Source organism: Colletotrichum siamense (genome assembly GCF_013390195.1).
Source record: "Colletotrichum siamense strain Cg363 chromosome Unknown KSG_Cg363_contig08, whole genome shotgun sequence".
In the NCBI taxonomy this organism is placed as follows: Eukaryota; Fungi; Ascomycota; class Sordariomycetes; order Glomerellales; family Glomerellaceae; genus Colletotrichum; species Colletotrichum siamense.
In genome coordinates this window covers 2923270-2947791 of record NW_023501021.1, presented here as the reverse complement: position 1 = coordinate 2947791, position 24522 = coordinate 2923270, and the positions used below count along the sequence as shown (strand labels likewise).

The 24522-nt window shown below is 55.2% G+C and overlaps 9 protein-coding genes across 9 annotated transcripts; 4 read left to right on the top strand and 5 right to left on the bottom strand.

Moving 5' to 3' along the window:
* Window positions 1–1335: 1335 nt before the first annotated feature.
* CGCS363_v012325 (uncharacterized protein) lies at window positions 1336–1638 on the bottom strand (the record flags this gene model as incomplete). The annotated part of the gene is made up of 1 exon (XM_036644174.1): window positions 1336–1638. The coding sequence occupies one exon, from the start codon at window positions 1636–1638 to the stop codon at window positions 1336–1338; it is 303 nt and encodes a 100-aa protein (XP_036491286.1).
* Window positions 1639–3289: 1651 nt separating this feature from the next.
* On the top strand, window positions 3290–5422 carry CGCS363_v012324 (uncharacterized protein; the record flags this gene model as incomplete). The annotated part of the gene is made up of 3 exons (XM_036644173.1): window positions 3290–3891; window positions 3946–4404; window positions 4465–5422. The coding sequence occupies 3 exons, from the start codon at window positions 3290–3292 to the stop codon at window positions 5420–5422; spliced, it is 2019 nt and encodes a 672-aa protein (XP_036491285.1).
* A 2131-nt stretch (window positions 5423–7553) lies between these two features.
* CGCS363_v012323 (putative MFS-type transporter) lies at window positions 7554–9555 on the top strand (the record flags this gene model as incomplete). Its single annotated transcript, XM_036644172.1, has 5 exons — window positions 7554–7701; window positions 7781–7837; window positions 7888–8529; window positions 8578–9175; window positions 9258–9555. The coding sequence occupies 5 exons, from the start codon at window positions 7554–7556 to the stop codon at window positions 9553–9555; spliced, it is 1743 nt and encodes a 580-aa protein (XP_036490467.1).
* Window positions 9556–12190: 2635 nt separating this feature from the next.
* Window positions 12191–13156, bottom strand: PIN3 ([PSI+] inducibility protein 3; the record flags this gene model as incomplete). The annotated part of the gene is made up of 2 exons (XM_036644171.1): window positions 12191–12946; window positions 13103–13156. 2 exons carry the CDS (start codon window positions 13154–13156, stop codon window positions 12191–12193), a joined length of 810 nt encoding a protein of 269 aa, XP_036490642.1.
* An 882-nt stretch (window positions 13157–14038) lies between these two features.
* On the bottom strand, window positions 14039–15679 carry CGCS363_v012321 (2-methylcitrate dehydratase; the record flags this gene model as incomplete). The annotated part of the gene is made up of 3 exons (XM_036644170.1): window positions 14039–14652; window positions 14704–15481; window positions 15596–15679. The coding sequence occupies 3 exons, from the start codon at window positions 15677–15679 to the stop codon at window positions 14039–14041; spliced, it is 1476 nt and encodes a 491-aa protein (XP_036490466.1).
* A 1981-nt stretch (window positions 15680–17660) lies between these two features.
* On the top strand, window positions 17661–18863 carry CGCS363_v012320 (uncharacterized protein; the record flags this gene model as incomplete). The annotated part of the gene is made up of 2 exons (XM_036644169.1): window positions 17661–17817; window positions 17902–18863. The coding sequence occupies 2 exons, from the start codon at window positions 17661–17663 to the stop codon at window positions 18861–18863; spliced, it is 1119 nt and encodes a 372-aa protein (XP_036491284.1).
* Window positions 18864–19128: 265 nt separating this feature from the next.
* On the bottom strand, window positions 19129–19738 carry CGCS363_v012319 (uncharacterized protein; the record flags this gene model as incomplete). Its single annotated transcript, XM_036644168.1, has 2 exons — window positions 19129–19581; window positions 19634–19738. The coding sequence occupies 2 exons, from the start codon at window positions 19736–19738 to the stop codon at window positions 19129–19131; spliced, it is 558 nt and encodes a 185-aa protein (XP_036490348.1).
* Window positions 19739–20024: 286 nt separating this feature from the next.
* pop1 (Ribonucleases P/MRP protein subunit pop1) lies at window positions 20025–22784 on the bottom strand (the record flags this gene model as incomplete). Its single annotated transcript, XM_036644167.1, has 1 exon — window positions 20025–22784. The coding sequence occupies one exon, from the start codon at window positions 22782–22784 to the stop codon at window positions 20025–20027; it is 2760 nt and encodes a 919-aa protein (XP_036490349.1).
* A 656-nt stretch (window positions 22785–23440) lies between these two features.
* Window positions 23441–24506, top strand: CGCS363_v012317 (uncharacterized protein; the record flags this gene model as incomplete). The annotated part of the gene is made up of 6 exons (XM_036644166.1): window positions 23441–23502; window positions 23563–23956; window positions 24033–24050; window positions 24097–24175; window positions 24235–24311; window positions 24435–24506. 6 exons carry the CDS (start codon window positions 23441–23443, stop codon window positions 24504–24506), a joined length of 702 nt encoding a protein of 233 aa, XP_036490352.1.
* Between the last annotated feature and the right edge of the window lie 16 nt (window positions 24507–24522).

The window sequence follows — 24522 nt, the reverse complement described above, 5'->3', positions numbered from 1 at the left end:
AATATTGACGGCGTATGCGGACATCCGTGAGAGATGAGAAACAGAAGGGGTAGGAGATTGAGGATGAGGCTTAGCAATTCGCATATAGCTAGACCCCAGTCGCGCGGGACTGGGATGGGACTTTCTTGGGGAAGTGGGCTGATGTTTACGTACTATTGTTATCCGTATTGTGCTTTCAGTCGGAGCCCTTCGTCGGTTGTAAGGGAGCTAGCATGGCAGGAGAGGCTGCCATTGCTTCTGTTTGAGGAGAGACCGGACGTTAGTAACCGCAGAAATGCGGGAAACATCTGGCGCTGAGGCTGGTGGCCCGGTCGCGGATTGTCCCCGTCCACCCGTGCGGGAAGAGACGTGGGCCTGGGATCAGGTCTGGAATCCTGGACCGATATGCTGTCAGCAACCGCAAAGCAAGACAATAACGTCGAGGAGTCTGGGGCGGGGAACAGGGTCAGGGAAAGATGGGCGGTGCAAGTGACCCGAGATGCAAACGAACCAAGGCATCCGTAATCAGCATCGAGATTTGGGTGCTTCAGAAACCTGGGTGCTGGAGACAGCAGACGTCGTGTTTGCTTCACCGCCGGACGTCTGTGTGTCCGGGGCAGGGGACTTTGGATGGAGCCTTGAAAATGGGGGATGTTGATGGGGATTCGGGCATGAGATGGACGGGGCAAGGGCAGCTGGAATCGGACTGGGCCATCGTGTTATCGGCAGCCTCCCGCGATAGGCAGTGTTGGTGGAAAGGCAGTGTAAATTGGCCCACCGGCGGCGGCGCTTAATTCAGGTCGACATGCAATAGGTGGTGGTGGTGGTGGTGGTAGTGGTGGTGTTCCGTTTGTGTTTGTGCCGCCGTCAGGTACTAAGTCAGGAATAGGTGGTGGACATGGAGGTGCGGAAGAAAAGTCTAGATACAAAGCAGATTAGAAAGAGAAGGACAGGCAAGGCAAGCATGAGATGCAAATCTACCTTTTGCATGTTTGACGGCAGCTTCGTTTCTGCATGTCGTTTGGGTGATTTGGTCAAGCAAGGAAAGCGCTGCGGTGACATAACACAAAGCAGAGCGTGTCCATTGATTGTATCTGCATGCACGGCGCATTGCAACTGCAATGTACCTCAGACGGACTGGACCACCTCGCTGCAATCTTTCTTAGGTGCTTGGGTGCCTCAAGCTTACATCAGGTTGGAAGAGAGTGGCCAGCACCTCAGGTAACTGTGAAGTGTCTCTTGGTATGTTCTTTCCACATATCCATCAGATCCATACCTCAGGTAGGTAAGGTAGGTACGAGTAGTGTCCCTCAGCTAAAGGGCAATCGTCCACTTCCACCCAAGTCTCCTCCTGCCTTACCAGGTACGAGAGCGGTACGTACCTTCCCTTACCTGTGACGGCGCCGGTCTGGTCCTCCCTGGGTACCTAGATATGTAAGACGAGACGACCTTGTATCTCTCGTATGGGGCCACCGGCCAAAGGGTACCTAGACTCAGTCTCACGTCGCGTATCTCGCGGCGCAACGCCTTCACGCATTGGCCGGTGCCGCCACTTGAGCCCGCCTGGCCGGCTATGCAGGAAATGGAAATCAGGTCATCAGATGTGGCGCCAGCGGCAGGAAACACCAATCCCAAAAGTTCTTCGGAGGAGTTGCCCATCTTTGTCATTTCTCAGACGGTGCCTTAGCACCTTGGTTAAGGCAGGGAAGGTGGGAAACCACCAAGCAAGAGAGATCACGCTTCACTCTCACTCACCTCTGCTTGCTGCTCTACTCTGTACTCTATCCTGCTCTGCTCTGCTCTGTCCTGCCCTTCAAACCACACCCAAACACATGTGCTTTCTTTTTTGCCCTGCACAGCGTTGCTGTCGCCCTCCACCATCTTTCATCGCAGCCCAGCACGCCAGGAAGGAGGTTGCCATCGGTGGTGTCCTTGTGTCCTTGTCCTCCCGTCACCCTTCTCCACCATCATCGGCGTTTTGGTCAGTTCTGACTTAGCTGTCTGAGCCCGCACCGGTTTGCTGTCCCCATCCACTTGGGATCTTCAGCAAGGGCCCAACGCCAACGGCCAACGACGAACCCCAGTGCCCCTACGGATACGGTACGCAGTAGACCACCAACCAAGGATTTCTTTCCTCTTCAACATCAGCCGACTGCGAATAACAATCAAGTCCAAATCACACAGTCCCACCTGCACCCGGCGCTTCCTGGGAACTCGACAGCAACAAGAAGCAAAATTGCTGCACAATAAGCAAAGAAAACGAAGCCCGCAATACCCACTTCGTCGTTGACCCCAGTTTCGATCGAGGAGGTTGCTTCCACACTTGTCCCGCCGTTCTCGAACTTACCTATTTCCTCTCTCCCTCCCGCCCTCCGTCCATCATTCATCCGCTTGCTGGTGGCCATCTACACACGCGCACACACTCTTCGCCTCCCAACCCTTTCTCGCCCTTTCAGTCGGGACGTTGGACGTGTTTCTCACTTTCTTTGTGTGTTTTTCACAACCTTCATCGACCATCGTTGTCGCCCCTCTTCAACCCGGCATTCAGATGATACCCGGCTGCTACTCAATCGCTACTTGAACCCCCGCCCTGGTCTAGCCTGTCGCCCCCTCGTCATTCTCAAGGGTCCCCAAGAACCGCGCCCTCGCCCTGCCGTCAACCGCCCTTTGACTCGACCCTCTTCCGACCGCGCTGCAAGTCGCACACTCGCACTCTACTCCTCCTCTCAGCCCCTCCTCCTCATCTTTCGCCAGAAACCTTGCATCATTCCATCCGTCAGACACGCCCGCGGTCCAGGCCGCATCCCAATTCGCTCTCCTTCTCCTACTCCAACTCGCACACCCCAAAAATCCAAAAAGTTCACTCGCAGGTCACCCGTCGTCCTCCCGCCCTGCACTTGCACCTGCTGCACCTGCACCCGACCCGACCTTCACACCACAAGACAAGACAAGCCAGCCTTGAGGGTGCTTCCCTTCCCGCCTTGGGCCCTCCTTGCCTGCCCGCCTTTGTCCGCCATCGCGCAGAAACCTTGGCTGACCTCTCGTCCTATCATTGCCGCTGTCCCCTCGTGGGTTCATCCTTTCTCCGGCTCCCCCTCGATCCGTTCGATGTCAAGTCACTACTTGCAACTGCCGTTTCAAAACCACTGCGCATTAATCGACAATTAGTCGTGTGCCCTCGTCATTCAACTGCTTGACCGGCCGGCGTGGCCCGGAGAGCTGCGAACCACACCGAGTCCCGAACCACGATGCCGCTGCTTGCGCTGCCCTGACTTGACCATTTTACTTCTTCAGCCCCTCGCAACCCGCCATGGGCTCGCTCACCGGCCAGACGAGCTCGACTCCCGACATGGCCCCTAGCCCGGCTGCCCTGCCGTCCCCCGAGGACGATGAGGCAGACTATCTTGACCAAGTCCTGCGCCTGTCCACCCAAACCACCGAGGCCGCCATCGACGAAGAACTGGTCGCGAAGGCCACGGCACTCGGTATATGTACTTCAGGGCTTACGCCAGAAAATACCGATGCAGGCCCCGAGTCGCGAGCTTCAACAGTTGCGACCCAGCATGTGCGGACCTTTTCCACCGCCTCGCGCGATTCCGCGAGCACCACCTTGACCTCCCATCCCTCTCTCAACACGGCTCCGTTCGCCGCTGCCACGGCCGACGTGCCACCAAACTCGCTGGCAAGGAAGAGATCCAAGAGCCTTACTTTCTCGCATTACGACAAGTACCTGTCACAATTGGACCCTAACATCCACCAACCCAAGATCCAGAAGGCGCCGCCTCCACCAGTTCTTAACCCATCTACGCACAGCCTATTCAGCGTGTCCACCAGAAGGAGCTACTTCAGTATAAAGGAGGGCATTAGAAAGATTCGATGGAAGAGGCGGTCTGCCCTCATGGAGTCCACGATGTAAGGGCGATGGCCTGTTTTGAGATGAAATTTCACCCGCTAACACAAAATCAGTTCTTGTATATGCTGTCGCAACGAATTCAACAAGCCGAGTGATCTGCACAGCTTGCCCTGCGGCCACACCTACTGCGCCGACTGCCTCAGCATAATGATCCAGCAGGCGACGACAGATGAGTCCAAGATGCCACCGCGATGCTGCACCCAACCCATTCCGGGATCCATCATCCAAAAGATACTCACCCGAGAGGAGCAGCATGCGTTTTTGAAGGCGGTGCTACAATTCAGCACTCCCTGGGAAGCTAGAGTCTTCTGCCCAAACACAGCATGCGGCGAGTTCATTCCTCCCCGAAACCGAATCGATCCCAAACACCCCTTCGATGTCGTCTGCCGAAAGTGCCGGACCAGAGTTTGCATAATGTGCAAACGAAACGCACACGCCATCGGAAAGGACTGTCCGTCGGACTGGGAACTGGAAGCCGTGTTGAAGATGGGTGAAAAGTCTGGCTGGAGAAGGTGTTACAAGTGCCGGTCGTTGGTCGAACTGAGCCAGGGTTGTACTCACATGACGTGCAGATGCAAGGCTCAATTTTGCTACATTTGCGGCGCCATCTGGGACCCGTCGGTAGGCTGTCCCAACTTCTGCAACGGGGATGAAGAGCTAGAGCGGCGAAGGATGGAGGAAGAAGCTAGAGAAGCCGAGCTGGAGGCAGAGAAGGCAGCCCAAGAAGCTGCCGCGGCTGCCGAAGCGGCAGAGAAAGTCGAGGCGGAAAAGCGCACACGAGGCAGCCCACAATTCGCCAAATTGGATGAATTGATGGCGGAAGAGTTGGAACGATTCCGTGTTTACATGCGGAAAACGAAGTGGCTCATGTGGACTCGACAAGCGGAGAAGAAGCAAGCAACCGTTGACAGGTACTCGGATCTGATCGAGAAGATGAAGGAACGCCATGCCAAAACAGCAGCTCATCTTGAGGAACGGCAAATCGAGGCCGAGATGGACCTGAGATCAACGCTGGACCAAAGCGAGAAGAGCGTCAAGATCCGTTTGAAGCATATGGAGGCATACTGCGATGGACTCGGCCGAACCCAAAACTCGGACTTGCCGCCGAGAGTTGTCACTGAGAGAGACTTGCGCTTGCTGGGACAACAGTACAACGTACGAGACGGCATGGAGCGACTGCATCAAGCGAAGATTAATGTCCTACGAGATCGGCAGGCTAAGCGGATGGAAGAGCTTCTGGAACGCCAGGAGCAGGAACTTGAGAAGCTGACGGATAAGAAAGAGCAGGAGATAGAGAATCTGGCAACGGATTTTGCGCAAGAAGAAGATACCCTGGTCAGAACATTTAATGACCGCAAGCAGAGATTGCAACGGCGTTGGCTACTAGCGATTGAGATTCTCCGAAAAGAGCTCGAGGAGCAGACCAAAGACCAATACGCGTCTCTGAATTTGCCAGTTTGGCCCGACGACACGGAGACGCAGGACGAGATTCTGGCATCGCTCCCTGACTCCCCGGCGAGTGAGGATTAACTTTGCCCACAACGATGCGGATTGACGCTTGCTTTGGAATTCTTACGGCATTACTTGCACCGAACTTTCTTTGCGTTCATACTTTCCTTTTTTTGGGGGCACACAGATACCTTGGGATAAGGTGTTCACTGGAGTTTAGCGGTCTTGGACTATACCAGGCAAGGCATGGAAATACTCATTGGTTTTGATCTGCATTAGCAGCATTTGATACTGGGCTTTACTTGAATAGCCAAGCTGGAAAGCGATGGGACTTTCCATGGCGCCCTATTTACGATCACGGACGGATGGGAGAATCTCATGACACAGGACGGGCGGATGATATAGTGCCGGTTAGCGAACGAGACAAGACCAGAGACGAATGGACGATATTATTTCATATGTTGTTGTTTCCGGGAATCGATTGATGCAAATCACCTCGCGAACCTGAGTAATACGAAGCCGGCACCCGAGTCAAACCCGACGGTAGTAGGCGCACCAGCCACCTGCCTAACTGTTGAGTTGACTTTTGGAATTCGAAGATTTCGCCCGAGGCTCGTCCCAAAAACGGCAGCTTGTGAAAGCGGGCCGAGTGAGGCGGCGCCGCGACTGCGGATGAGAAGTGTGGTCCACGCGCTCTAAGCGACGTGTGTGATGGATCGTCGAAGCACGTTTGGAAGATCAGTGACGGGTGAGCAGGAGACTTGGCGTCGCATCGCCGCAAACTACTGACTCTTCGGCCGGCGTGGAATCGAGAATTTTGACGTTTGTGCCAAGGCGAATGCACGCCGGCGGTCACTTCATGGGGCTTTGTTCCATAACCTCAGTCGAAGAATATGGGGTAAGTGGAAAGGGTTAAAAGCTGATCGGTTTGTTGAAATTAACTCTAGATGGTTGAATTCTCCGAGCCCTGGGCTACGATTGGTCTGCAGTAGGTTGCCGCCCCTCCCGGGGTGGACTCCTTGAGGCTCAAGGCGAGAGGACAAGGGTTGACCTTGCATAGACTATCTTGTTGGTGTTTCAGCTCGCACCAATTCGAGGTCTTCGCACCCCTCCATCGCAACAACTCAAAACCCTTTGCCGTATCTGAGGGTTTTACAAGAGTGGGATTGTGGCGGTACGGGTGCCGGCCAAGTGGTCGACGTCGCCGTCATTCTGTTGCCGTCCCATCTCGCCATTGTTGCTCGCAAGGCCGGGCCTTTCGCAGTGTTGAGCCGATCAACAGAGCCTTTCTCTGCCCGGAGGCGAAAAGATGGGTAGCTTTATGCCCCTTTTGGGTAGCATTCATCCTCGAAACTGGAGCGAATTGTGTCATACGTGCCTCCCGTTGGCCGATGCGACGAGTTGACTTTCTCTTTCGGGCACCTACGCTCATGTAAACTCCAAGATTTGCTAATATTTCTCACAGAGACGCTCACAGAGACGCTCACAGGTAAATGGACTTGTTTGGTTTGCACGGCTTTGGCGGGGTGATCGACTCGGGCTCCATACTCTTGTTTGCTTGTTTCTGTGGGACAAGAGGAACAGAGTCGTATTCCCTCAGAGTTATCCGAGTGTTGCCAATCAAGAAACCAGGATAGCATATTACCCAAAAGGGGGTTCCTTCACCACGGATGTGATACCAGGATCAAGTCGATCCGATGCCTTGTCTGCCCACCCACACATCATCATCCCCCCTCAACTCACCGCATGAGTTGACCAAAGAGGCAATGCTGAGTCTATCCCCTCCTCAACCCCCATACAAGTGCTCCGTGCGCTCAAACAGTTGCGCAGTTGCACACATCGGGCATTCGTCTCAGATTAGGCTGCTCGTCTAACCGCGGCCAGCCTATGACAGAGCGCTCGCACCTCGCGCCTGCCAACTGTCTGTCACGCACGGCACCCAAGACCAAGCGGGCATTGCATCAATTATAATTCCAAACCCCCCTCGAAGGATATCACGTTTGGTGTACCTAGTTTCCTGTTCTGGGTAGACCGACAGAACATATCAACATTCCGCCGGGAGGAATACGAAAGCGACTGGTTTCGACGCGAATGATTTTATAAGCGAAAAGGAAATAGATTGTCTTTCACACTTGGTTACGGACTCCGTCTTACACACGACGACTTTCGAAAACCCCGTCTTTGACAGAGTGCCTTGGACAGGACCTTCAAGATGGCGGCAAAGAGCGGCTGGACCGAGTCAACGGAGAATCTTGCCGTGCGCAGGATTGAGTCCCCCGATGCCCAGGTGGTTGGAACGACGCAGTTGTTCGAGGGAGGAGTCATTCGATATGTTCCGATGCCCACGCCGGATCCGAAGGGTTAGTTTGCCATGTTGAGCGTGGAAGACCAGGATGACGGGGATTATGCGACACTGATGCTGACACGATTGGGTAACAGATCCTTTGAACTTGCCGAACTGGAGGAAATGGACATCCATCGGAGCGCTCTGCTTCTGTAGGTCACCAAGAGCTGCCATCAGCTGTCCAAATGCTAATTACCAACAGTTGGTTCCCTCGCCTTGGCTGCCGAGATCATCGTCGGCGCCTTGGTGCCCGTGTTCGTGCTTGAGTACTCCGGCATCGACCCCCACATTCTTTCACAGATCGATATTAGCGCCCTGAACAAGCCGGGTGAGATCGCCCTTGACCCCGTCAAGATTCTCGCGGGTCTCGGTGGCCCCCCGCTGTGGCAGGTTTCCCTGCTCGCCTCGGTGCCGCTGCTCGTCAACGGTCTCAGCTCCTACATCCTGGTGCCGCTGTCGATCGCCATCGGTCGCCGCCCCGTGCTGCTTCTTTCTGGCTTCCTCGCGTGGACTGGTGGTCTTTGGGCTGGTTTCTCTCAGGGCCTCCCTAGCCATCTTGCTGCGCGTTGCTTCCAGGGATTCGGCGCCGGTGCTGTTGAGGCTTTGATCCCTCTCATCATCCAGGACATGATGTTCATCCACCAGCGAAACAAGGCCATTGCCTCCGTCGGCGCCTCTCAGGGTCTCCTGATTGTCAGCTTGGGTATTATGTCTCCCATCATCGTCTCCCGCCTCACCTGGCGCTTCATTTACTGGATCACCTCCGGTGTTGGCGTGATTGCCTGGATCGGCCTGATCCTTCTCGTTCCCGAGACCCGCTGGATTCGCAGCAACGACGAACTTGGTAAGCAAACTTGACTGCTTGGTCATGAATAGCACTAACAGGAAGCAGCCGGAAAGGAGGTTTACCCTCTTCGCCCTGGCGAAACCCGCCCGCGCATCGACGAGTCCGCCTTCCGCCCGCGCTCCAACTGGGACGAGTTCGGCATCATGAACTACGGCTACGAGTGGAAGGCTGCTAAGCAGTCTATCTGGGACATGCTCAAGACCACTGTCTTCCCCAACATCATCTGGGTCATCATGATCAACTCCATCCTCGTGTCTCTCCAGGGTGCTGCTGGTCAGGTCGGTTCGTCGATTCTCATCGCTGCCGGATGGAAGTTCGAGACGCTCGGTTTCGCTGTCATTCCTATCGTCATTGCATCGCCATTCGTCTGGTTCTTTGGCGGTTATGTCGCAGATTGGATTTCCAACTTCCTTGCGAAGCGCAACGGAGGTCGTCGCGAGCCCGAGGGTCATCTTGTCAGCTTGGTGTTCCCCCTCTTGGCCTCCATCGTCGGACCTTTGCTGTTTGGTTACGCGGCCGAAAACATTAGAACGCTGCCTTCGATTGTCGTACTGGTTTCCATCTTCTTGATTGGTTTCGGTCTTTTGACTGCCAACACCATCTTTGCTGTCTACTTGGTTGAGAGTTATCCTCAATTCGCTGGGTGCGTGACTATGCTCGGGATGATTCGAGTTATTTCCCTGCCATTTATTGAAACTTTATGTGCTAACATCTATGTTGTACAGTCCCGTCTTGGTCAACGTCTCCTCCGCCCGCCTTATCATCGGTTTCATCATGTCCTTCAACGTCACCACCTGGATTGAAGATCTCGGATTCCTCAAGAACTTTGGCATCTACAGCGCTGCTCTTGCTGGCATTTCCATGCTGCTTCCCGTCATGTACAAGTACGGCAAGCCGATTCGCGCGTGGACCGCTGGCCGTCTCGAGCCCGCGATGCCTGCAAAGGTCATCGACGACGACGACCAGTACTGGAACAATGACAAGCCGCAGTGGCAGGACGAGAAGCTGGGTAGGGCTATCTGATCTTGTGTTACACCGGGACGCGTACAGGGGCAAAAAGTGCTGATGAGAATCTTTCTCCCCTTTCAGGTACTCCCATTGGTGTCGCCAGGCCGATGTAGAGAAAGGAAATTTCCCCATCAAACCACATAAACTTCAGAAAAGGGGGGAGGTTTCAAGAAACGACAGATTGGACAGTACAGATTGGCACAAGTTGGTCACGGGAAAAGAACTTACGGCGTTGTGCACGCATCTCATGGCTGTATGCGGAGAGAGAAAACAGGAGAGGAGAGAAGTTACTTCGAGCTGGGGGCGAAGGGTTTCAATTCAGCCGGAAGGGTGTACATTACGGGGTTTTTCGAGGAGGGATTCAGGTCCGGTCTGAAGTCTCTCTAATGATTTGACGGGGGAAACAGAGTGGGCGAACGAACGCGGCGGTTCGGCTGCTTGAAGCGGCTGGCTCTTCCGGTTTTTCGCTGCCTTCATGTCTTCGATGGTGGAGGGGGAAATTCAAGATCGTTTACGACGCCTATAGGCTTTGTGCTGTACGCGCGTTTGTGGCGATACCCTTACTTACCGGCCCATCTCTTCACGTTGGTCGTGTGCTCTAAGATATCTGCAGACACGGCTGTTGCGATGATTTGGGCTTAGACAACATGAACCAACTTTCTTTTACTTTTTTCCCACGTGAACATGGAGGTGACGTGAGAATCATCCTCGGAATACCGACGATGCGAACACCGAGATCTGAATTTATCAGCTCATCCAGTGTCTGGTCTAAGAAGGGTATCTCATGTTTGCGATATTTCAACGAACACTCCGAATACCGACCACGCGGCAAGGTTTGAAGCCACCTCCAACCACGAACCGCCCCTCCCAAAGACCCTATATCGAGAACGAAATGAATTATCCCTAGTAAACGCCAATTTAAAGCTCTGTCATGATCTCATATAAGGCGGTAGTTGCCATGTTATCTCGTACTTGCATCCATCTCCACCCAAAAAAAGATCCAGCCACAAACTCACCTCCATCTGCCGCGCCAATCCAGTATCCAAACAACGACTACGGCGGTAGAGTTGAGTTAGACATCGGGCGCCCTCCCCGCCCTTGAGAAGATGGTGGGGGGTGGGGGATCAGCGTCTCGCCCAACCCAAAGCAGCACATGTTCGTCCGCAGCCTCGGTAGCTCAAAGTCTAAGAATATAACCAACAAATGCCAAGGACTCCCCCGACCACTCCATGCGAATTCTTGCCGTGGACAGTGCAAGGCTGACCCATGTTCTCCCAAGGTCATCCGTGGAGGGCGCGGGGGAGGAGATTTAACAACAACACCGATTCCTACGAGACGCTCGGATGGGGGAGCAGTATGAATGCCGACGAGGCAAAGCAAAGCGACAACATGCCACAACGTCCCCTAAACTCCCCCGCTCTGTCCGAGTTCCTCTAAACAAGAAAAGGCTGTAAGCATAATCCTATCGAAAAGTTTCCGTGCCATGGAAAACGCATAAGATGGCTGCCGCGGTGTTGTCGCTGCACCGAGCCCCGAACTTCTGGTAAAGTTATGTGTGGCCCTTTGCACGATACAGTTTTCCGGGGACTTCACAGGGCGAGGCGATGGAAGTTGCCGCTTCGTCCGTCCTTTGGGTGTGCGTTCTCTACATTTTCAAGCTCTACTGCCACGTCGGCGGATTATTGCCTATTGTTCTTCCCACGGATCCTTTGAATGTTATGCATATGGCAAGGATGAGATGACAAACGGCCATAGCGGCAGTCAGGGCAACGACGAAGACACACAGAGAAACCGGCTGTGATGGTGAAGTTGCTTTTGTACCTGGATGACTCCTGCCCAGGTAGTCAGTCTCTCGATGATGGATCCTCTTCCCCACGGGGATGAATCTATGATTTGGAACATGACAACTTTAACCGTCCGGCTCGAACCGAGGTGACAGAATAGGGGGAGGGTAAGGAGTCGTCTCGGATGCACTAGGCTCTGCGGTTCCGCGTTACGCAGTATGAATATTGTGAGAGAGGTGATGGTGTTCTGTGTCAAGCGTATGTGTGTGTACGCTGAACCACTCAGACGACATTCTCCCGAGGCCTGGGCGATGATTGGGCGTGTGAAGCGTGGGTAGGCCGTTTCTGTTTACAAGGGATCCCTACTCCATGAAGAGACGATGTCCTGGCTCTGATGACCCAATCAGCCCCGTAAGGTCGGAAGGGTTTCCTCCTCTGTAAGGTCATACGATGGGCTAATTAACACGAAACTGCCCATGTAATACCGGAAACAGATGCAGCGAGTCGAGGCGGCACGGTCTTCACATCACAAGGATAGGAACTGTAGTTATGTTGATAATTTTTTGATAACGAAATACCCGATATGCAATAAACGCCGAAACCCATGATCCCATTAGACAACCCAGTTTATGTGAATGAGTGTGCCAAGCGCAATTCCCGTGCAGCAGTCTCGTCCGGAAGGTAAAATGAAAAGTCTCCAGCCAAAAGAAATAGCGGCCGTGCCCGGTTCAAAGTTGCACCTTGAAGGAAGTGCGTCCGGGGAAACAAAAACAAGTCAACCTCCCACAGCTACATTCTAGCAAGGTAGGTTCATCGACAGCAAGCTGTACTGTCTTACACACCAATTTTCGACCGAGCCAACGCATCTAGAAGATGCTGTTGACGATGTTGGAACCGATGGTCGCACCAGCACCAAAGATGGCCGCATTACCGAGCTTCTTGCCAAACTTCTTGCCCATCTCGCCGGCCTTGCCACCACCGCTGCCCTCGGTATTGGTCTGCTCGTTGGCAACAGCCGCTGGCGGCGCATCGGCGTTGTACGGGTTCTGCTGGGGCGGCGGGCCCTGCGGCGGCTGTCCGTAAACCGGCTGCTGAGGGGCGTATTGCGGCTGCTGAGGAGCCCACTGGGCCTGCGGGGGAGCGTAAGGCTGAGGGGCGAAAGCACCCTTGGCCGAGTCCTGCTCGACAAGCACGTAGGTCTTGGGAAAGATGCCCTCCTGCCCGGTGCGCAGGTTCTTGCCCATCCACCAGTCCTGGTTCATGTACTCGTGGATGGCGATGCGGTCGTCCCGCTCGAATGCGACATCGCGAGCATCGGCACCGGCGTAACGGTACAACGCGCGGGCGTGCGCAAGGATAGGCTTCTCCGGAGTGCGGGAGGGGAGCGAAGGGGGGCCGGTCTGGTTGTAAGAAGGCGGCGCCGGGGAGGCGGTCGGCTGGACATTGAGAGCGGCCATGGCGTTGGTCGGGGGAGCAGTTGGGTTGTTCTGGACGGGAGTAGAGGCGTTGGGAGCGGCACGGGAAGCAGCGCCGTGGAGAGGAGTCTCGGAGGGAAGGGTGGCGTGGATGTTGTCGTAGGTTTCTTCGGTAATTACACCCTTCTCGAGGAGGTTCTCAAGTTCCTGATAAAAGGTCAGTCGTCAAGGTTCTTATGTCGCCCGGAGCAAGCGGATGGCGGATGAATTTGCGTCAAACACGGTTCAGACAGCCCGAACCGGTTTTCTCAGGCCATTCCACTCTTTTCCACAAAATCGACGATCAAGTGTTGCGAGACGTACATTCTTGATGGTGCGCAGCGACCGGTTGGTCTCGATGATTGTCTGTCTGTCCATGTTGCCTGCTGGATAACCCCACTTGAGTAAGACCGGCTTTCAGGGTTGCGCAATGAGGTCGTGTATATCTGATGAGCTTGCGGTAGGAAAAAAACGAGCAGTGTGGTTTATCGTCGTCAGCGGCACGCGAGGTCCGATTACTAAAATCAGGAGGCAAAGTGTTGTTTCCAGAACAAACAAAGATGTCGGATTGCGGTTAAAGCCCGACAGGAGACGAGACGGACTAAAGTGGCGCTCTGGTGGAGGGCCAAGCTGATAGTGAGTGGCAGTGCGGATTAGGTAACACAGGTCTAGGACTCTGAGCAGGTGGTAGAGTCACATTGCCTGAGTGGCCTGCAGCATGCTGGATATCGGAAGTGTCTGGCCTGTGAAACTCAAAACAATCCGCGTACCGAGCTAGCCGTCCCCCCGTCCTAGGGGATCATCCACTGACAGAGCCCACTGTCCACTGGACGAACCCGCCCAGCCTGTCCAGCTCAGGGAACGGGGCTTGGCGATCGTTTCCCTTACGACTCGGCCAATCATGCCTTGATCAATCCCGGAGGGCGGTGTTGCAGAGACCCGCGGGTTCTCGACAATCAAAGTAGCACTTGTCCGAGTCGGGAGGGAGTTCTGCAGGTCTTTTGCATGTTTTCGTCAGCCACGAACTAAATTGTGCCGCCTTGACCGATAACATGCTCTTGGTCTCGTATTGTATATTTCCTTCGGAGGCAGCCAGACAAGTGCACTGGCGGCAGCCTTATTGCCCAGTGTCACCAAAACTCCGCTCTCAGTACAGGCTCCAGTGTAAGCGCTAAGCATCCAATCGTTAATATTTCATATCTAGATCCTGTAGAGAAATAACATCTATAGTATCCAATTTCTTTTTTCAATCGCAAACACCTAGACGAACTTGCTGTTCTTGTTGACATACAGGTCAACATACTCATCCACAGGAGTGGCCTCCAGCTTCTTGGGGTCCAAGCCAAGATCGACAAGCTGCTTGACCTTGGTAGCATCGAAGTGAGGCTCCAAGTGTCTCTTGTACTTCTTCAGGATCTCAGGCTTGGCCTCCTCTCTTCTCAGGCGGTGTCCGAGAGGCGCCTCGACGACAACCTCCTCGAGCACGGTTCCGTCGTTCAGCTCGACCGTCAACGCGTTGGAAATGGTGCGGAGAGCGGGGTCGTGGTAGTCCTTGGTGTACTGCGGGTCTTCGACGCACTTGATCTTCTGGCGCAGAGACTCGACCAGGGGGGATGTCGCGGCCTCGCTGCCGTCGACGTAGTCGGTAGCCTCGAGACGGCCAAAGACGAGCATGACAGAGGCCATGTACTGGATGCAGTGGTCACGGTCGGCGAAGTTGTCCATGGGCTTGAACTGCTTGTCGATAATGCGGATGCAGGCCTCGTGTGTGCGGCAGGTGACGCCCTTGATGTCGGCGGCGGACTTGCCCATCGACTTAAGCTTTTGGTGGATCTTGGATGACGCCTCAACAGCAGTCTGGGAGTGGAACTCGGCTATTTTTGATCAGTCGTGCTGTCGAAGAAGCAAGGCACAGTGACACTAACCAGGGTAGGAGACCTTGAAGAGGACGTTCTCCATGACATAGCTGCCGTACGGGCGCTGGAACTCAAACTTGTTGCCCTTGAAGAGGACATCGTAGAAACCCCAGACGGGGGCAGAGAGGACAGTGGGGATGCCTTGCTCGCCCTTCATGACCTTGAGGGCCAGGTTGACGGCACGCTGGCAAGCATCACCGGCAGCCCAGGACTTGCGGGACATGGTGTTGGGAGAGTGGCGGTAAGTTCTCAAGCTCTGGCCGTCAACCCAGGCCTGGGTGACGGCGTCGGCGATCTGCTTCTCGTTGAGGCCGAGCATCTTGGAGACAACAGCAGTGCTGGCAACCTTGACGAGGACAACATGGTCCAGACCGACTCTGTTGTACGAGTTCAGGAGGGCCAGGCAGCCTTGAATCTCGTGGGCCTTGATCATGCCCTCGAGAACATCACGGATGGTGAACTGCTTGCCGCCAGCAATGTTACCACCAGCCTTGTTGGTACGGGTGATCCAATCGGCAACGGCGAGGATGGCACCCAGATTGTCTGAGGGGTGACCCCATTCAGCAGCAAGCCAGCAGTCGTTGTAGTCGAGCCAGCGGATCATGGCACCAATGTTGAAAGCAGCGTTGACGGGGTCGAGCTGGAAGTCTGTTCCAGGGACCTTGGGGCCATTGGGGACGACGGTGCCAGGGACGATAGGTCCCAGCAGCTTGGCGCACTCCTTGAAGCGCAGGCCCTCAAGACCGCAGCCCAGAGTGTCGAGGAAAACCCATCGTGCTGTGTCGAACTGTTTTCACGAGAGTGGCGGTTAGCGGCGGCGATCCGGTTGAGACGCGGGGTAAGAACAGTAGAGCGGGTCGGCGGGCAGGGAGCTTTGAGAAGAGCATCGAGGAATACTTACAGCAAGGTCGGAGTCGACTTTGTAGTTTTGGACGTAGGAAGCAATGTCCTTGATCTCGGGGTCGTACTCTCGTGACTCGGCCATGGCTGGTGCAGCGCTCTGTCTGGCAGATGCGGTTGAAAAGTTGGAGGAGTGTTGAGAAGCGGAGCGAGTCGTGGGAAAAGCGGCAAAGTTAGTGGAGGCGACGCTGGCGCGGAGAGGAGTAGCCAGACGGACGCTTCGCGATTGGAGACGCAACGATCGGGAAGCTGTCCTGAGACCTCGGTTGAGCGCAGCAGACATGACCGCAAGCTGGGAGGAGATTATGCAGGTCAATTGATTGTGATTGGGAGGTGAGATGAAAGAAGGTCAAGATACCACTGTGAGGGAGGGGTATCTTTGTTCTGTGCCAATCTCAAGGTTCTCTCTCTCGCTCTCTTTCTCTCAATGGAGGTCACTCAAGGCTGAGGGGAAGAAGGGGTCAAAGTGGGAGGAGAAGCTTTTTTGGGGAGAGGAATTGGAGATATATTTTCTCAAGGTAGAGAGCTGTTTCTGGGTGGTCTCTGGGCAGGTCCAGTCTCGCTCAGGTGGAAGGGGAAACGGTTTGCCGCTCTCTGCCGAAGCTTGTGTGGCAGCTTGATCCGAGGTTGTGTGCGCTTACCCCTGGCCTGCCATGATGACAACAGAGGGGAGCTCGCTGCGGGCTTCACTGCACTGCGATGGACTCCCGTGGGTGCTTCTCCTCCCTTGCCTGGGGCCGCGGGCGGGGGAGCTTTGACGGTAATCTGGGCACCAGTGGGCGACGTCGGGGGAGGAATGTGGGGAGGCATGTTCTGCTGAGACCCCTGGCGGTACCGCACAAGCTGCTGAGGAGCTTCCGTCCGAGTAAAACCCGGCGGGCTCCTCGGCTAGCGGCGGGCAACTGATAAGGCGACGATAAACTTGATCTTATCGCCCATCTGGGGCCGTTGCTTCTGCTCACAGAGATCGCGCCGTTGCAACAGTCCCGTTTTAAGATGAGGTAGTGCTTAGAGACACTCACTTACCCCAGAGTAAGTCATTTCACGGTCAATTAACAGGCTGAAGGCTACTTTGTAAGATTTTGGCACGCAATTGGACAGTTTGGGCTTGTAAACAGCGAGATGCCTCACGAGACCGTGCTTCCATCAAGTACAGACCAGTTCACGATGGGCATCTGTTATCAACGAGACGGTAAGAGAACCAAATATCCAAGCAAAAGAGCTTTCCTGGCATCAGAGTGCCAACCTTGAATTGGGTTTGTTTGCTGGTCTCCCTCTTCAGTCTGTTTTAGGCGACGAAGAATGGATGTTCGTCGAGAACCAGCTTTTCATCACCATACCTACCTACCTTAGATACGTTTCCTACATCCGTTACTGCAGTATCTGTACAAAAGCTAATTACGAAGTTGTCACAATACTCACCAAGTAAGGATGCAAAGACCCTGACAGCACAACCTTGATGGACCGACTGTTCAAACTGTTCAAACTCAACTGGCCGAATGGCGTAAGCGCACTTTACCATGGGATGAGAGTGACGGGAGGCTCAGACACCCCCAAAGGTTATTATTATTGTTGTCGTTGCTGATTAAGACACACAAGCGTCAGCTTGTCTCACACGCACAGGCGCGGCGAAATGAGGCACAAGAGAGGCAGTGATTCGGTGAACGCATCTGCCTGTACCCAACCCTTCTCGGCCATCAGAGTGCTTCATCTCTCTCCAACCTCGAAAAACAATACCAGAAATCCCATTTTGAACCATTTATCCGCCTTGATTGCCCACCACATTTTCTCCCGCTAAGATCCTAGTCGACCTGCCTTAGCGGTGCAACTCACCAGCGGTCTCGGCCATTCCGCCCGCAGCGTTGTACGGAACATTCTAAACTTCGCAGGCGTCTTTAGCGGAAGGAAGGGACCCCCCTAGCCCGCTTCCACTGCGTACGCCGTATCTTACAAGGACCCATCTCCCCACTCTCCAATACGATCGACAGCCCTCCGTCTTCCTCCCGAACTCTCCCATCACCTCACGACCGCGATTTCTCCTGCGACAGACGCTAGACGCATACAATATGTCGGCTCTTCGCCCTAACCACAGGGAAAAGGCTGCCCCTAAGGGCGGCGCCTTGAATGGCCTCATCGACCCGACCAAGACGGGGAAATACCCCGTCATCCTGAGCGACACGCTCCTCGGGCGCACCCAGAAGGACGTCTTTACCGCCGTACGATGTGCGTAGCCCTCCCAACTCTCCAATCGGCCTGACTTGGTCTCGCGACCACAGAACGAATACTGACACGGCCTTTTCAACACAGATAACCACAAGCCTGATCTCCCCTCCGAGCCCGCAACAGCAAGGCTAAAACCCGAGACGCCCGGGTCCAAATCCAACTTTGACCTCTCCTTTCCCGGTGCCGATGGCGGAACATACGCCTACGCTGGCACTCGCACAATGGACGACAACCAATATATTCTCTACTTCGATCCAGCCCGCAAGGCATTCATCCTCGATAAGGTCGATTCTACCTTCCACATGAACCTTACCCGTACGCCCTCAAACGATAACCCGGAAACCTTGCGCCAGCAGTTCGAGCAGCTCGACACGTCCATCACCGCGACACCAGCCAAGCCCCATGCCTCCTCCTCTGCCGCCCAAGATAAGCCCCAGGCGAAGCCAAAGACCAAGGCCGCAGCTGCGGCGAAACCAAAAGCACCCGCGAAACCCCGGCAGCAGAAGAAGAAAGAACCCGTCAGCATCCAGCTCGCGCTCCCGACAAACGACGCGCCACCGGCCCCGCCGCCGAAACCCGCTGCTGTGCCGACGCCGAAGAAGGAGAAGCCCGCGCGCAAGGCCATGGGATCTGACGAGGAAGACGACGACGATGACGACGACTTCGGTCTGACAATAGAGTACCCCGATGAGAACAAGAACAAAAAGACAGACTTCTCGCCTGCGTTCCCGTCGCAGGGTATCAACATTAGGCGTTTCTCCGATTTCCTGCGCGACTCAGAGGCGGACGATGCGGACGGCGAGTCGGACAATGATGAGGTGCCGTTCCCCGACTTTAACCTGCCCAGTCCCGTCAACAACCAGGTGCGGCAGCAGCAGCATCATCATCATGAGGAGGTCGAGGTTGAGCACGACCAAATGGAGATGGACTCGGAGCCGGATTTCGAGGACGCGCTTGAAGACGATCTCGAAGCCGAGTTGGAGAAGGAGCTGGAGGCTGCGAACAGCGGCGACGCAGAGGAGAGCGAGGTCAGTGAGGAAGACTGAGGTGATCACCTGGGATATCACTTTCTGATGGAGCCCGTACGAATCTTGTGGCGGATCACCAACACCTGGAGCGGTAAATCTCCGACTGGGATATAATGACGGCGTTTCATGGTACAAAAAGGAGTTTTGTTTATTTTTATCTCGGGGCGGCCTCTTGTCTAAAGCCCATTGCCCACGCAAAGCAGTATACCACCAGCGTTTGTTCAGACAGACTAGTATTCTTGTCTACAAAACAATTACCTGTTGATCTTTTTTCATCTCGCGCTCAGTCTTTGTACAGAACCACTCCGTGCTTCGAGTCCCGCTCCATCTTCATGCCTCGCAGCATGCCGTCAGTGACGCCAGCAATCTCGTTGGCGCACCACATGTGCGTCACCGCCCCCGCCAACGCCCTCCCGAAGCCTTCATTCCTCTTCCCATGTCCGCCGGCTTCACGGGCCGTGTCGTCTGAGACCCGCTGCTCCTCGCCGAACAGATACTCGGGGTCAATGCACCCGACCGCCAGGTCGATCGTGTCCGAGGCATCAGACCGCCAGAAGAGGAACGATCCGCAGTCGCCGCAGAAACAGCGCTCTGCCCCGGGCGTGGCGCGGAACGATTTCAGCGTCGGGATTGTGGGCGTCGTGAGGAAGGTGAGGGCGGACTTGGGCACCATGTGGATCGGGAAGAAGAGGGACCCTGTGCTTCGGCGGCATTGGGTGCATTGGCACGTCTGGCACTATGTGAATGGGTCAGACTCAGGTAGATTCCATCTCCCGGTAAAAGCTCACAGCCGAGATAAAGTCGTGTGTGGGAGGGAAGTCGACGCGGTAGCGGATCGACCCGCAGAGGCATCCGCCGGTGACGGAAGTTGGCTTGGGGAATTCTAATGTCATGATGTCGGCTTTGCAGTTGAACACTTAAATTGCTGATCGTGATGATGGTTGAAGTCTGTTATCGGGATATTGATTGGGTATACATCCCTTAGTCTACATCTACTACCCGCCTTTCCTCTGGTCAATCGCGCCCTTGCGATTTCTGTACTTAGCGACGCTGCAGCTCCCACGCGCCTCTGCGTCACGCCTCACAGTTGCAGCGGGAAGCGCTGATCTTGCTGCATGCGCAGGTGCAGGTTCCAGACACAAAATCTCCCAACGTGTGACCTACGATGCCGGGGTTCTCTCACAGTACATCCCACCGCGCGATCCATCCGACGCTCTCCCCCGCATTTCGCACGATGCACAGAACGCCTTCCCTTTTGCCCCCTTTCGTCAGAGCCTCTGCGGCTCTTTCGGCCGAGAGACATCCCATGGCCGTCGCTCTGCCCTCACTAAGGGAGTACGCGCCCGTGGTGACGAAGCCGATGAGGTCGTCCTCGTTCGGCACCAGCGGGTGCCCGTTCATGTCCGTCTGGTTCGGCTTCTGCTGCGTGCCGTCCGGGGGCGGGGCGCTCACGAGCGTCTGGGCGAGGAGCTTCTTGCGGGTCTGCAGGTCTGCGTTCCGGGGCAGACGCTGCTGTTGACTCGATGATGGCTTCGCCTGCGTGGTGGGGAGGGTCGCGAGCCATTGGCTGCGCAAATCCGCCGGCAGGCCGTTGATGGACTTTGGCGGGGGAGGGACGGTTGCCGGGACCTCCACTGATGAGGCTGGCAGGGCGGGTTGAGGACGAGATGGAAGGCGGTAGACTCTGGCACAGGCGGTGGCAACGCCCCGGCTGAGCATTGAGATGTTGACGTTGACGATGGAGCGTGGGGGAAGTGATGCAGGGTTTGGCAGTGTTGTGCATGCTCTGAAGGCTTCCTTTCGAATTCGGATGAGCGTCTGCAGCGACTTCTCCTTGGCCGCATTTTCGGGTGCCTGCTTCTCAGGAGACGCTTCGTCCACGTCCATCGCGTCCGAAGATGGCGCAGCCTGGGCTTCAGGTTTGCTCTCTTTGAACAGGTATTCGAGGTCGCAGGCAAAGCCATCACCAACCTCACCCTTTCGTCCAGCTCCGAGGTCCAGCGACTCCCACGCGACTCGCTTGCTCTTGGGCCGTCGCTCCCAGTCACGCTTCCGCTTGGCACGCTCCTCGAGCTCCCACTCCACGCCGGCGTTGGTGCCGAGGTGGTCGAAAGGGAAGCACGGTAGGTTCCGCTCGAACGCTACTTGCCTGATCTCATTCAAGCCAGAGAAGCGTGGGTTCCCGCCGGAAGATAGCGGAAAGTGGACGAGGCTGTGCCAGATGGGCTGTATGCATCTCCACGGGGCGAGGAGCATCCAATTGCCTTGTACTTGGGTGCCTGTGCCTACACGCGAAGCCAACAGAAGAACAGGGATAGGGGGGTCGACGTCAGAGACTTCAAGAACGGTCCCTGGGCGTCTTGCTCCTTTGCGTCGGTCTACTGACTTTTGGGAGGGCAGGTGAGTTGCCGAGGCACGGGAGTCTCTGTGAAAGAGACCGTAAGGCTTCAGGTCCACATCTGATGGCCACTTTGCCAGCAAATCCAGAGACTTGCTTTGTAACACGGTATCATCCGGGTCAGGCTGGCTGACTCTCTTCGGGGGGTATCGAAGACGAGGATCCATGACGGAAAAGCCAAGCGTGGCGTTTGCAGGAAGTGTTGCTGGGCTCATCACGCTGGTGAGGCCACTGAATATTTGCGCATGCTTCTCCTTAGACTGTTCCTTCGTGTGGTATGGGTAGAGGATACCGAGGAGCGTCTCTGTTGACGCCGGGCCGGTAAGCTCAATGCTGCCAATCTCGAATCTCAGGTCCTCGATGTACGGTCTCGGGGTATGCATCTTCACGAGCCGAAGAAGCTCAGTAAAGACCTCGAGGAATGCAGAGGGATGGACTCTCAGGAAGACCTGTCTCTGGTTCTTATTCGACTGCGCTTCGCCTTCCGGTGCCGAAGGCTTTGATACAGCCTCGGGGTTCCAGATGATCGTGGCAGGGCAGATATCCCGTCTCTCGTGCCTCGTCTCCTTGCTCAAGAATCCCGTCCAGTGTCGTGTGCCAGCCCTCCACATGGCTCCCCTATCGTTCCAGCAACTCTCCTGCGCGACACCAATCTTGCGCAAGACTTGCTCCACGCTCTTGGCGGAACCAAAAAGACCAATCGTGCTCGTGTAACTCGTATCCCACGCAACCACGCCCTTCTCTCCTTGCGCGCGATGCGTCGCTCGGTATGTCTTCTCGTTCGGCGTTAGGGGTATGGCGAATCTCCAGAGAGGGTTCTTCGGCTCCGTCATTCTGGCCCGCTTCGCGTGCCACAGGTGTGTCGGCAGCCAGGTCTTGTTGATCTGGCGCTTCCTGAATTTCGACTTGCGCTTCGGGGGCTCGTTCAGCTCGTTCCGTCGGATCTTTGGCCTCGGCGCTCTCGTCGTCACTGTGACTTTCGGCGGCCCCGCAGCCTCCCCGTCCTGTGCTTTCGCCTTGGCAGCCTTCATCTGCCGCCTCCTCTTCTTTTCTGCCAGGAAACCGAGCCTCTTCGCCGTCTCTGCGCGGATCCTCGCCCTCGTCGTCTTGGGTTTCCGCCGTCGTGAAATGACCACGGGGGTATTGTCCTCCGTCATCTCCTTCAGCGCCCTCCTGCGCAGCCTCTTCGGGACCCTCTTCGCGTTGTGACTCGCCGTCCGCCGGCGCATGCCGCGGGGAACCTGCTGGAATGCGCGGCTCGTAGCCTCGCCCTTCGTATGCCGCATGCTCTCCTCGAGGGCCTTAATCTCGAACTCGCGCGCGTTTAGAAATGCCTGCAGATCCAGCTCTCCGTCTTTAAGGGCCGCTTCCGACTGTTGGGCTACGATTTCCCTGTCTTGGCGTATCTTGACGCGCTTCGCAGCCCACCCACCGCCGCCGCCACCTCCACCGTTGCCGCCATTGTCGCCCGGTGGACCCTGTTTTCGTTTGTTTGCGAAGGCGGACTTGAGAGGTTTCGACTTAGAAGCTGCGGCCGACATCGCGGGTCATGGCGCCTTTGCAATGGCAATATGTCTCGGCAATGGCGTCGTCGCGTTGTGACTGTCGTCAGTATGAAAGTTTGGAGGTGGGAAAAAAGTGTTATCTTATCGGGCTGCAGCTGAACCTTCCCCATGCAGGGGTGTGGGTCGCTGAAATGGGGGGTGCTGCAGGGGTTAAGGACGTTGACATTCAGCTGCTATCCTTGAGGAATGTATCCGCAAACCTTTACGATCTTCAAAATATTCCGACAAAACTGAGATAACATGTGGCGCTTTACAGTGATATTTTCGGGCTACGTTTTAATTACTCTTTAAACTTGAAGTAGGCTCGGAGGCAGACGAAAGTCACTGGAGGACCGTCAGCTTTAATCATGATAACATGTCAGCCATTGGATGGCTATTCGATCTGCGCTATTAGGGGACTTTTGACCCTGGCTGTGACTCAACCCCAGATATAGATGAGACCTCCCATCTTTCCTTTGCTAGAGCGACTGCGTTTCCTACGGGCTCTCTCATACCTGCTCTACCATTGCCATCGCTACCATCTTGTTCACCTACCCTCATCCGTCGGAGTTTTGGCCCAAGTTTATAACATGCGTACTATGCAGTCATCCCCGACGTCGGCCGGCCCAGATCTCTGGCTGGAACCCCTGACAATGAAGAAGCATCTCAACGACTTCCACGAGATGTGCGCAGATGAGAAGGCATGTGAATGGAGGTGAATCGGACACTATTTGCATTTACTCGCAGTCATAGTGTGGCTTACACGTTGACTCAGTTCGCTCCGCCACACCGAGAGTCTTGAAAGCTCAAAAAAGCTGATGGAAAATACATTCACATCGACTCGTCAGGCCCCATGGCTTGTGACCTGCGCCATCATGTCCTCGACGTATCCGACACCAGAAAACGAAGGGGGCTGCTGTACCAAGATGATTGGCTGTGTAAAAACGACACGTGCTTCACCTTGGGGCTTGTCCGTCGGCTACAAGATCCGTTCTGATTGCTGGGGGAAAGGGTACGCGACCCGTGCCTTGCAACTGTTCTTAGACGAGTATTGGAGCCAAAAGCGAACGGCGCCGAAGAGTGATGTTTACGTCTCTCGAATCCCGGCGGTAAATGCAGTGGCTTTCGACAAATCATTGACTGGAAAGATTGTAGATGATAGAGCTCAGCTGAGACATGTTCCAAATGATGAAGAGGATGGCGATGGCGATGGCATTGAGATAACGCATCTCATTGCCCAAGTAGATCCCAAAAATGTGGGAAGTATGAGGGTAGCAGAAAAGTGCGGCGGGAAATTCGTAACCATCAGCGAGAAGAGCGTCAAGGTGTGGCGCTTCGAGGAAAAGCGGGATATGGCGGTTTGGAAACTGGACAAACCTTTGAAAAGGGTGCAGCAAGATTGATCGAGGCAGAGGTCACCCCTAACTTCCTGGGTGTTCTTAGCTTGGCGATACTTGCTCGTCATTATACAAGACGAGGGCGATGACAGCAGCCCTTAGAAGGCTTTACGGAGAGAAGTCTTCCGAGAAACACACGAGTCGGCACAAGAACACTTCACGCGCAGTTTCAGTGAAAAGTATGAAAAGTGAGCTGTTTTGCCGTATGCTCTGATGTACATCTAAAGAAGTCTAATATGTAACGCTGAAGGTATACAAAGGCCGGGGCAAAACGTCATATCCTAAACAGGACCGCCCGCGGGGTCGCCAGAACGCGCTGTAGCACAAAATGTACATGA